This window comes from Arvicanthis niloticus, chromosome 3, assembly GCF_011762505.2.
Source record: "Arvicanthis niloticus isolate mArvNil1 chromosome 3, mArvNil1.pat.X, whole genome shotgun sequence".
In the NCBI taxonomy this organism is placed as follows: domain Eukaryota; kingdom Metazoa; phylum Chordata; class Mammalia; order Rodentia; family Muridae; genus Arvicanthis; species Arvicanthis niloticus.
The window spans coordinates 120675653-120688062 of NC_047660.1; the positions used below are offsets into that span (position 1 = coordinate 120675653).

The following is a 12410-nucleotide window of genomic DNA, read 5'->3' on the forward strand; positions in this document are numbered from 1 at the left end:
GTGTAGCTTCACATTAAATGTTATATGCTTAGACTCAAATGTCTTATATACATATCTACTCCTAAAACCAAACTAAACAAAAAGATTCACAACAGACTTAGAAAACTAAAAAAAAGGCAAAAAATAGCTTGTTATTTTTATATAACTTACATCTCTCTGACTAAAAAGAGAATTTTATATATTTTAATCATCCTTTTCTAGAATTCCTCACGTCTACCCCTCTACTCCCTAACTATCCAACTTCCTTTCTTCATCTTCACGTCTCCTCTTCTCTTTGTCCTTTCTCTCCTCTTCATCTTCCACCACCTCCTCCTTCTCCTCCTCTTCTTCTTTAAAGGTCCAACAACTCTAATTTCTGTTGCTCTAAATACTCTTGGCTATAGGGCTAACTCCTGGATCATGTTTGTCCTACTGTGATCACACCCTTAAATAAAACGTATTCTCCTTCTCCCAGAAGCCACCAGTTGGCAATTCAGCTACAGGTAAAATTTCCTGCCCACTCACCACTTCATGAGAGAATTTTGTCTGGCTTTAACTCATATAGGTCTTGTGCATGCTGTTGTAACTCCTGTATTAGTAACTGTTCTGTTTTGTTCCAAAAACACTGTCTGGTTGTAATCACCCAGTGATTCTGACTCATATAATCGTTCTGCCCTTATCTTCTGCAATGTACCCTGAGTGGTCAAGGAGGTGTGTGACACAAATGTTCCATTAGGAGCTGAGGACTCTGAAGTCTCTTATTCTCTGGATGCTGAACAGTTATAGCTCTCTGTGTTAATCATCATCTGCTACAAGAAGCAGCTTCTTGATGTGAGTTGAGAGAGACACTAATCTATGGGTATAGCAATAAACTATTAGCAGTTTAATACTATGCCCATTTAGTAGAATAACAGTAGTAAAATTTCCCCTAGGGTTTTTATGAACAAACAGGTTCTAACAGTATCAGGTCTGTATTCCTTCTTGTGGATCAGAACTTAGTCTAATCAGAAAGTCTTTGGTTACTCCTAAACCATTCACCAGAGAGTGTATTTTGCAAGGTCATTCACTGTTACAGCTCACAGGATCACAGACAGGGCGGACTGCTGATTGCTGTGCTCCTCTGGCAGCATGCAGAGCACCTTCTAGAGATATGGGAGCTAGTCAGTAGAACAGCCTAGTTACTACCAAATTGATTTTCCCATATTCTGTCACTCAAGTATATGCCATCTTTAGTAACAGGGTCTTACTGCCAGGTTCTGGAGGTTAGCCAATAGTAATGGCAGTTCTCTGTAATGTCTGTGGGTCTATGTAGCCCCAATAGTCAGCAACTCCTACAATCAGAATGACCAACATAAAAAATTGACAGTAAATCTGGAATGTATATGGACAAACAGGGGTATTTATTCATGGTTGTTGGGAGTGAAAACTGTTACAGACACTACTGACATCAGAGCTTCCTTTAAAAGATAGAAAAAAATCTATTATATGATCCAGCTATATCACTCTTGGGCATATACTCAAAGGACTCTATATACTACTACAGAGAACCCTGCCCATCTATATTAACTGATGCTCTAGTCAAAATATCCACGATGTGTGGACAGTCTAGATGTCTACCAACTGTTGAATAGGTAATGAACACGTAGGGTATTTGTACAATAGAATATTAGTCATCTGTTAAGAAAAACAAAATTATGAAAATTTCAGGAAAATGAATGAAACTTATAAATAAATAAAAACATCACACAGTATCATCTTGAGTGAGATAATCCAGAAAAACAAATGTCACATGTTTTCTCTCATATGTTGATGCTAGCTTTAAATTTTAGCTCTGAATCTTTCCTGTGGAAACTTCACAACATCACAGAGGATTAAAAGCTCAAAGAGACAGAGGTGTGGACATTACCAGCTCTCGGGGTAGGAAGCTCCCGTCTTGGCGGGCAATGACTAGTGATACCGTCTCTCCTTGCTTGGTGCTCCTCAGCATGGCCACGAGTTCTTCCTGGGTTCTTCCTGTGACATCCCTGCCATTTACCTAATGAGTAGAATCATATTCACATCACAGTTAGGACATTTCCCATCACCCTTTCCCCCGCTTATGTGAGACAGGTATTGATTGTTATGTAGCCTAGGGTATTGTGTAGCCAAGGCTGTCCCTGAACTTAGATATTTCTGGCAGAGCTCTTAAGTGCTGATATTGTAGACATGTGTTACTATATACAACTCAGCTCCTAAGTGTTTTTTTGTTGTTGTTTTTTTTTAACAACTTATATTATGAATTAAGTATGGAATAAATGCAATGAAGCTATAAAAAGATAATACTAAACACATGGACAAGCACACACATTTTCAATAATACAATGGCTATCCTAATTTTGATACTAGAGAAATTCAATCATTAAATTATTTTGTATTTGCATTTTCCCTAAGTCATCACATTTTCACAAAGGAAAAAAAAATAAGACTGAAAAGTGCGAGAAATTAATTCATCAAGTAGGTACGAAGTGGATTGCAAAATGCTAGGCAGAAGTATCATATGGCAAATTATCCTGGAAATATACATGTTTTGGTGAAATCCTAAATGTTCTTTTTGTCTGGAAAAGCGCTATCAGCATGTTACCATAGGTTATTGGAAGTCAGCTCAGAGCCTTGTTTGTCAATCTGAGCATCCTTTGTGATCTAGAACTACATGGAATGCTAAAATGTTCCCACAATGTGTATTCTCAGGCACGAAGTTTTGAAAGCATCTTTTCATGCCACAGGAGATTTAAAACCAGCCAGCTTCAAACAAGGTTTCTCTCCAGGTCGACTGACCAGAGCTCCTTATAAAGAGGAGGATATTACTGGACATAAATACACGGGAGAGAAAAGCCTCATATTTGGAGTATTCTAAATACTTCTCTATGCCAAACCAGCTCAGCATCTCTGTTCCTGGGTCAGTACAAGAAATACCAATTTTGGTGTGGCAGTATCAATAGGAAACCCTTTGAAGTTTTGAAGAAACTACTGTGAAGACTTGTACAAGATTCTGAAATTGATAGCCCCAGCTCAGTATTTATCAAATTCCTAGATTAAATCACATATCACTGGCTAAAGGAAGAAGGATATTTTTTTAAAAGGTATTATTGAGAATCACATTTCTGACCTTCTTGGGACATGCACAGTTAGGCTCTTCATTAACCAGTTTTATAATTGAAGTCATTATCTTGTCTACAGTAATAATTTTCAATATGTTATATTAAAATTAAACATTAATATATAGTCAGCCCTCAATATCTGTGAATTAAACAGTAGAAATGTAATCAACTTCAGATAAAAATACTGAAAAAGCTGCATTTGTACTGAATATAAGCAAACTTTCTTTTCATCATTTTTTAAAACAAGACAGAATATATGCATATATATGCCACATAAATAGTTATTCTGTTGAAGAAGCTTTAGGAGGATGACAGACATACTTTCCTATGACTGTCACCAGTAAGTCTTTCAATACATGACCTTTTAACTTATTAATCTTGATACTTTCTAATTATCATTTTCAGAAATTAACTCTACATTTAAAAAATATTTATTTATTTATTTTATGTATGTGAGCATACTGTCTCTGTGTTTAAACACACCAGAAGAGGGCATCCGGGCCCATTACAGACAGTTGTAAGCCACTATGTGGTTGCTGGGAATTTAACTCAGGACCTCTGGAAGAGCAGCCAGTGATCTGAACCTCTGAGCCATCTTTCCAGCCCCCTTTTCCTTCATTTTAAATATCTTAATTTTTATATATTTCTCATCCTACCATGTCATCAACCTAGAATTCACATCACTATCCTCCCACATAAACACACATTATAACCAGGGATCTGTATTGGGCATCATCACAGCTATATCTATGTCTATGTCATCTATGTCTATGTCTGTATCTACGTTGATGTCGATGTCATTGTCTGTCTAGGTCTATATCATCTACTCTATCTCTCTCTATCCCTTTCTCTATTTCTCTAATTTATGCATGAAATTCCTAACTATAACCTATTCAGTCTGAACTAAGTGATAATTTAAGGTATCATTTATTTGCAAATGCAATACCAGTTAACATATAGGAGTTGGACATCTTCAGTTGTTAGTATTTGGGGGTGATACTGGGACCAACAAGGGACAGCAACTAATGCAAACATATATTTATTTACTTAACTATAAACAAATGTCTTACTGCATAAATTAACTTCAATTCTTACCTCTAAAATTCTGTCCCCTGATTGTAGGCGGCCATCCTTTACTGCTGCTCCCTTTGGTAAGATGTTTTTTACAAAAATGGGACCAGGACCATGTATAGAAGAATCTCTAGTTACCACAGTGAAACCAAGTCCTTCCGGGCCTAGAAGGCAAGACCAGAAAAATGCACTGTCACCTTAAACATGGGTAACATTACACTCACTCCTTTAGTAAACTCTACCTAGTTTATATAAAAAAATACAAAGTAAATTATTTACAGTCCTGTAAATTTTACATAAGCTTCAGTTTTTCCATTTTAAATAAAGATTACAGTTCCTAACAGGCAATGGTAGATCAAAGTGAAATTAGGATCCACTATATATACATAATACTTTTGTTTACTCAGGTTCTAGAAGACAGCACATGTCATCCATATGCCCAGAATATTGATTCTACTGTAATCTATCTCCTGACTTCATGTTCCTTCCCAAGCAGGTGACCTCCCTTTTGGGATTTTGTGGGTCTCTCCATCAACTGAGTAGTTTGTGACTCAGACCTTGAAATGTGTCCTCATTGCTTTTACTGCATTAGTTACTGTTTTGTTCCCCAGGTCTTCCTGTCCCCTTCCAGTTTTCTTCAATCTCCAACTTCTTCCTTCTACTGTCCAAAGATATATGTAGACTTCTCAACACTAAATAATCTGTACTTTATTGCTAGTGTTTCTTGAAGCGTCTATCATAAATAAAGTACTGCTGTTTGGATAAGATTCCTGCAAAGACCATACTCTCCAGCCTGTAGCACCCTGGGATATAGTAGGGTATATCCTACTATAGGGTATGGGGCTTAATAGAAGGATGCTAGGTCATTAGGGGCATTCCATAAAAGGAGTTATGGCCCTGTTGGCCCTCATTTATCTCTCTCTTTGCTTCTGGGCTTCAGGAGCCCTGATATATCATACATTCTCCTCATGCTACACTGCTTTGTCATAGGTCCAGAAGCAATGTGCAAACAAGCCCTGGACCAAATCTTCCAAAATCATGAGCCCAAACCAAGCTTTCCCATTTCATATCCCTTTTTAAAACTTTAGGAAGTTGATAGACTTACGTTCCTATGGCCATCACCAGTTAAGTTTTTCCATACATGACCTTATTTCTTAACAACCTTTGATGCTTTCTAATTATCACTTTCAGAAATTAATTCTCTCTTTATTTTTAATATCTTTATTTTCATATCTCCCTCATCCCACCATGACTATCAACCTAGAATTCACACCACTGTGCTCACACATAAGCACACCTGATGCCCAGGGATCTGTAGTGGGATAGTTTCTCCTGTTATCCTTACCTCAATCAGATCTATGAGTCACAGTTATTATCATCTCATTGTAGAATGGAGTTAGCATCTGTTTGGTTCATTTGTCTTCTCTCACCTCTCCATCCTTCTATGTCTCTGTGCCTCTCCCTCTTTCCTGAATAGTTCAAACTTTGCTGTTTCTCCTTCAATCCAGACCCTGCCATTATCAAATATCCTCATCTACTTAAAATTTGAATTTCAACCAATGACATTTCCAGTATACAAATTGCCCTGGCTGAAAACCTCAGCTAAAACTGTACTTTTTCTTTCTTCCTTTCTAAAACCATTTGTCTATTAAGGAGTGTCTGTTATAGCTTTCACATTTAGGCAGAGGCAGTGCACCCATTCGATCAGCTCCCTTCTTTAGGACATCTTCTCATGACTCTGTGCCTGATTCATCTCTCTACAGTCAAAGTACCTAATTCATGTACATAGCTGGGTTATTGGTACATAATAATGCATTTGGACACAGCTAATTTATAATGTATTTACAAACAAGTATATAAAACTCTGTGCCTTCTTCTCAACCCACTTTATTCCAAGGATAAGTTTTTTGTAAGTAAATAAAATTTTGATCGGAGAAATTGTCTCAGAATATTTTCTACATTCTAATGAAAGATACATGTTACTTGTTTCTGAAATTCACAAATAATATTTAAAAGTTTTTTGGTGGTCATTAAATTATTAGTTCAGTGGGAAAACCCTATTAAAGTCTTTGAGTTGGCTTAAAAACCATAGGACTTGAGAAAGTTATAATGGGATGATGGAATATCAGGCAGAATTCAGAATAACCAGGAGCATGCAATAATGTGTACATGGGCATGTGTGTAATGCTGTAGTCACATGCATGTATACACATGGCCCAGAATAACTGCTTTGTGCTGAAAATGGACAAAAAAACAGATTAAGAAAGGTTTAATGCAGTTTTGAAAGTATGACTATCTTGAAGAAATATTATATTGAATCTTTAATTAATAATCATTATCTGTTGTCTTTGTGAAGAGTAAACCTTGTACTGATATAAAACTATTCAAGAGAGTCAGAGGCCATATTGTTGAACTGGCCTAAAGGATGCTTTAAAAAAAATCCCTGACTTACACTCACAGTGAGGATAATTAACCTCATGCCTACTCAATGTTGAGCAGCCAGGTAATGCTGTGTGGCTTTTTATCAAGTCTGCACTGACTCTCTCTATTCCTCAGGCTTGTCACTGTCTTCTTGTCTCGAATCCTCACAACATTGCAGGAGAAAAGATGAAGAAAGTACTACAGTTTTAAGAATGTAAGTTATCCAAGTATACACTCAAATATATTCTTTGATACAATGAAATAAAAAGAGAATTAAGTAAATTAACCTTAATGCATTTCTCTTAACCAGTTTTACATGGTACAATAATAGAGCACTATTAAGCATAATTTAATAATTACCTTTCTTTAGGTCAATCTTAATTTTTTTTGCATTTTTCTTGCTGCCGAACCCCATAAGAGGAGAGAGTGAGGGAGAGGAAGGTTTTCTTCCTAGTCTTGGAACTCGGGGGCTCTTGCTTTGCTGCGGGGAAGCTGACTCTTCTCCTTCAGGACTGTTTGCTCTTGTTAGATTTACTGCCTTTAGTCCTGGCTTCCCACAGGCAGGAGGTGGTGCCTTTGTTCTCGAGGCCCCGTCATTGCTGCCAAAAATGTTCAGTGGTCCAATGACTGATTTTTCATATTGTTCACGGTTTTGAGGCAGAAGCACATGGAGGACCACACTGGGAGATTTCATTGCTTGACGGAAGACATCTTGAGCCCTTGGATGAGTGAACAAACAGATTCATACAGTGTTCTGACATAGCACTTTCTGAGGGACCCAGGTATGGGGACAAGCAGAGCAGCCTGGTTTCATAAGTACAGGAGGCAGTAAATCTCTATGGTATGACTCTGCTAACTAGTGGGACCTCAGAGCGACTAAAGAACTAAGCAGACAACTCTTAGCTTTCAAGTGTTTTTAAATATGAAAATCTATCTAGAAGTACTAAAACACATATTAAAAGCAAACTTAAATCCTTCTCATTTTTAAATCAGGTTATTGATAGGTTGTTTTTACTTGACTCCAAGTTGGTTTTGACTCAATGCTAACATTTTATGAATCCGTTTCTACTTTTATAAAACAGAGATCATCAAAATGCCTAGCCTTTGCAAAACAGGACAGCAAAATATGCAAATAACATAATTATTATTAATTATCATAATTCAGTCAACAATAGTTGAACAGATTGATTGCTTTAGGAAGATGTCATTTCATTCTACCCCTAAGCAGCAGCAGTGACTACTGCCTTCTTCCAGCAACCATTAGCCCCCACTATTGGAAAGTAGTAGCCTAAGAGATGCTGTGTATAAACAGTCTGGCTCAGAAGCAAGATAGGATGTTGACTGTCAGTGAAGATTATCAGCACCTAACTTCCTAATTTAGAAGTCCTGCCAAATTGCAATGTACATCAATATATATGTGTGTGTATGTATGTATGAATGTATGTATGTATATATGTATGTATGCATATCTAGAGGTCTAGTGCATTCTACCTATTTCATCTCCTGTGTAGAAACATGTATTCCCCATATTTTCCACATTCAGAAAGATGATTTCTTGAGGTAGAACATTTTAATTTTTACAATTTGTTTCTATTATTTGCTGAGACCTCATTGGCACTACCCACAGGATTTTACAGTTTAAGGGATACTGACATCAAGGATGTTAATTAATAAGCTGAATTAACTGTCTGTGAAAAGACCCAGTAAATACCAGACTAACTGACCCATAGACTAAGAGAAACAAACCCCTCCATTCATGGATGGTCAGAAAGACACCCAGGCAGGAAGGCTTGCTGCATTCTATGGCCCAGCCTCCCTACAGACATCAGGCACATGTGTTGGCCACCTCTTAGTATGTTAAAACATCAAATGCCTTCAGAAATGGATGGTCAGGGGTCACTTAAAGGGATTTGGCTTGCCATTCCACCTATGATTTTGATCATTATGAGTTCAGTAATGATTATAAATATTCAAGAGATCAAAAAAGTCAATAAAAACATGCTTACTGAGCAAAAGTTTTGTCCAGGAGTTCCACATTGTTGATTTTTACAATGCATTCATTTTCCTGAAATAGTCCCTCCTGCTTGCACCTGCTGTTTTCTTCAATGCCTCGGATGAAGAGTCCTAGGATCCTAAGTGAAACATTTAGGTTGAAATAAAACATCTGAGTATCAGTGTACTTATTGTTGCGCCTTCTGCAGCTACTCAGTCGGTTTCTGTTTACTAAACACTGTATATTTCTATTCAGCCAAACGGTTCACCATTCAAATTCACACACAATCATACACTAGACACTCACACACAAGACACATGTGTGCGCGCACACACACACATACACACACACCCCTCTACCTGAAGACAAATATCCTTGACATAAATATCAACCCATTTCTTTGTTTGCCTTGATCTTAGAAAAGATCAGTACAGATTAATAAAGAATATACTACCCAAGACAAGAAATTTGACTAGAGGCATCATAGTTAACTGTAGGGAAGTCTGCTTAAGTGGTAACATAGAAACTTGGGGCTGTTAATGGGAGAGGACTGTTTCACAGTCTTATTATATGTTCTAGCACTTTGCATTTTAAAAAGTAAATGAACATTTCAACTCAAACCCTATTATCCATAAGGAATATCCATGTGCCTCTGAATCAAGTCTCTGCCAGAGGTTTTCTCCATCCTCAGGAGAGCCAACTGAAGTTGGAGAACCACACCTATGTAAATACAGTAGAGTAAAAGTTCCAAGCTTGGATACCATATAAAGGCACCACAGGATTTAAACTCTAAGACTGTGTGGGAGGCTTGCGGCATTGGGAGGGATCTTCATGTGTCATCATTGAGCCTAATCTGATAGTTCAGGCAAGGACCACCGCAGACCGAAGACTCAGAGAGGTACCCAGAGGCTGTCAGAGCTCTGAAACTTGTTCAGAGTAAGAAGGAAGAGTGACTGAAAATGAAAGAAAATTTAAAGGAAACATACCAAACAATTGTTACGTTTCCTCTACAGTTCTTCCATATCCATGGAGGTTTCCAGGATCCCTTTGGGGACCAAACACGATGAATGCTCAAATCCTTTATGAAAAATGTCATGCTATTTGCATCCTTCTATATGTTTTAATTATCTCTAGATTGCCCACAAAATCCAGTGCAATGCAAATGCTATTTGAACAGCTGATGTAATGTTTAGGGAATTATAACACATAATCATCTGTATATACTCAGTACCAATAGAAGATTTCATTGATATTTCTAGTCCACAGTTGGTGGCACCTGCTGTGATTGAGAATCTTGTGGACACAGGTTCTGGTATTCACATGCAGGCTGTATATGCACATGTGTATATGTGTGTTTCCATATGCAAACTTTATTACTCTCATAAAACCAAAACTAAATCTACCACAGGAAATGAAACCTTTCCAGACTTTAGTCATTCCTCACTTTGGTGAAGTCCTTTATCTTTGTGGCATGGTACAGGCCTCCCTGGGTGTCACACGGAGATGCAGTGATCAGCTTCCATAGGAATCTGCTGGAAGTGAAGAAACTACTGCCTCCATGTTCCCTGTCTGCTTGATTATTCTATTCAGTCACTCTCTTTTGAAGAAAGTCTTGTGTGCTATATTACATAGTCCCTTTGTGTTAAATTTCAAATCTAAATAAAATATGAGCAGATTTTATATGTGAATAAAAAGGTCAGCCATGCAAAAAGGGCACCCTGTAATGAAAGCACAGGAGAAAGTGGCTTGCCTGTTTGGAGTGGCCACAAAATGGAGCCTCTGGCTCCCGCCTCAGCTCATTAATGAGCACACAGACCTCCAGGGGTATCAGTGGGCAGGGTGCTCACAGTGGTACTGGGATCCCTCCTTCAGAATGTTAACTGATCAGAGTGTGCTGCTGCTGGGCTAGTTGTAGTCACACCAGCTACTGTAAGGAAGGGCTCCAGGTCATCTGGGCAAAGATGGGCAGGGTCTCAGCTTTTATCCTGGAATTCCAGAACTTTACTAAATTAACCAAACATATAACAGGAACTTCCTTTCTTGGTACAGTCATAAAGTGAAACTCTTTGATATGAAAAAAAGGGGGATTAGATCAAAATCCTGCTCTCTCCTAAATTAAACTGCTCTCTGATGGTTCACAGTTTAGAGTCTTGTTACGGTGGCTCCCCCATAACATGATCCATTAGAAGGCTCACGTGTGGTTATAAACCAGTTTATGTAAGTGATATTTTTTTAACAAGCATTCAAGTCTTCCTTTAATTTAATTCAGTACATCATCAGTCATGTAATGTTACTCCCTAGGATTTAATTTCACATTTTGGGAGATGAATTAATTCTTTCGGGCCACTGGGTTGCAATTTAGCTAGCATATTACAGCTGGAGCATGCTATGTGAACCTCACTGATCTAAATAACCTAACTTTCCGTGAAAAATTTATTGACAGAATAAGCCCAACTGTAAAACCTGTGTGTCAGAGGTAATTTTGGTAAAATGTAAAACTGACTGATTTCATTAGTTTGGTCCCCAGCAACAAACACATCCAGTCCTGCCCTCCCTATTATTTGGAAGGAGTAAATTCCCTGCAGTATGATGTCATCTCTACCACTGTGGGCAGGCGTTTAAACCACTATCTACTTTTACTTACTGGTGGTGATAGCTGCCTTGAGATAAAAACTTATCAGACCTAACAACTAATACTGTGATGAAATCACAGGATAAGACTAGCCAGTTCATCGGCAGTGTTAAAGGATGCTAAAAATTCCGTAGCCCAGCAGGTTAAGAGGAGCAACAACTATTTCTTGCTCATGGAATCATTCCTTAAGACTCTAGCACCCAATCTTTGTCCAACCCTGTACTCCCACTGAATCCTGAGGCTTCACCATCTTGCTAGCTCACCAGTAATCACTAAAATTCTCCTCTCCTCACATTCTCAATCTCTTCCTGTCTATTTCACCTTTAGCTGTTTAACTATCTTTGTTATGAAATAGAAGTGTATTTTTGGTGAAAAAATTATTTTTAATTTTTTAAAATTTAATTGACATAAAATTAACAATTTTGTCAGCTTGTTTAAAAGGACTTAGTGTTTTGTGCTTATTTTCTTTCCTTAAAAAACAAAAACAAACCCAAAGAACCTCAAAACAACAAAAATGAGAAAGCCAATGGCCCTCAACACAAGCTGTGTTCAGCATCCCCTGCTCCTTTATCTAATGAATTCGTATGGACTTCAGCTGATACAGTAGCCAGAGTAAGTTTCTCATTCAGTAACAGGTGTGGCAGTCATTTTTTTTTTTTTTTTTTTTTTTTTAATGAAAAAACAAAACACTGGCAGCAAAACCAATTACAGTAGTCTTAGTAAAAAATTAAATGTAAATTCTAATTTAAAATAATGAGACAAACTAATAAATGGAAGGAAATTAAGAGCTAAGCATACCACTGTGACCTAAGCAAGCCCCGTGCTCACACAGTGAGACCAGATGGCAGCATGAAGGCAGACACTTGTCTGACATGCTCTATAGGCAGCTCTGTCAGGACACATGGCTTGAGTTAAGAGTGCTGTTTCAGCCTGGACTCATTACTTCTTAACTTTTATTGGCTCGTGTCTCCACTTCCACATGATTTTTAATGTATGTTTTAATTAAATGTCCTTTCTATAACAGTAGTAGATACTAAAAATATATAATAGAACCACTTCTTCAAGTTACTGTACAGTTGACAATGAACTTATAATGAAACCTCATTTTAAGTCAGGCTGTTTCTATTTTATCCAAAATAATCATCATACTGACAATTTATGCATTCATGGGTTGTGA

At 37.5% G+C, this 12410-nt stretch overlaps 1 protein-coding gene across 2 annotated transcripts in view; it reads right to left on the bottom strand.

Moving 5' to 3' along the window:
• Positions 1–12410, bottom strand: part of Pard3b (par-3 family cell polarity regulator beta) — a 960833-nt gene that overhangs the window by 455404 nt on the left and 493019 nt on the right. For both annotated transcript variants that reach the window (XR_013109510.1, XM_034497678.3), the window contains exons 7-10: positions 8615–8740; positions 6969–7327; positions 4212–4351; positions 1886–2014 (exon numbers count right to left, since the gene is read on the bottom strand). Coding sequence is in view for 1 of the 2 variants with exons in the window: in XM_034497678.3 (XP_034353569.1) it covers positions 1886–2014; positions 4212–4351; positions 6969–7327; positions 8615–8740 (754 nt within the window). In the remaining variant the exon portion in view is untranslated. The remainder of the gene's footprint in view (positions 1–1885; positions 2015–4211; positions 4352–6968; positions 7328–8614; positions 8741–12410) is intronic.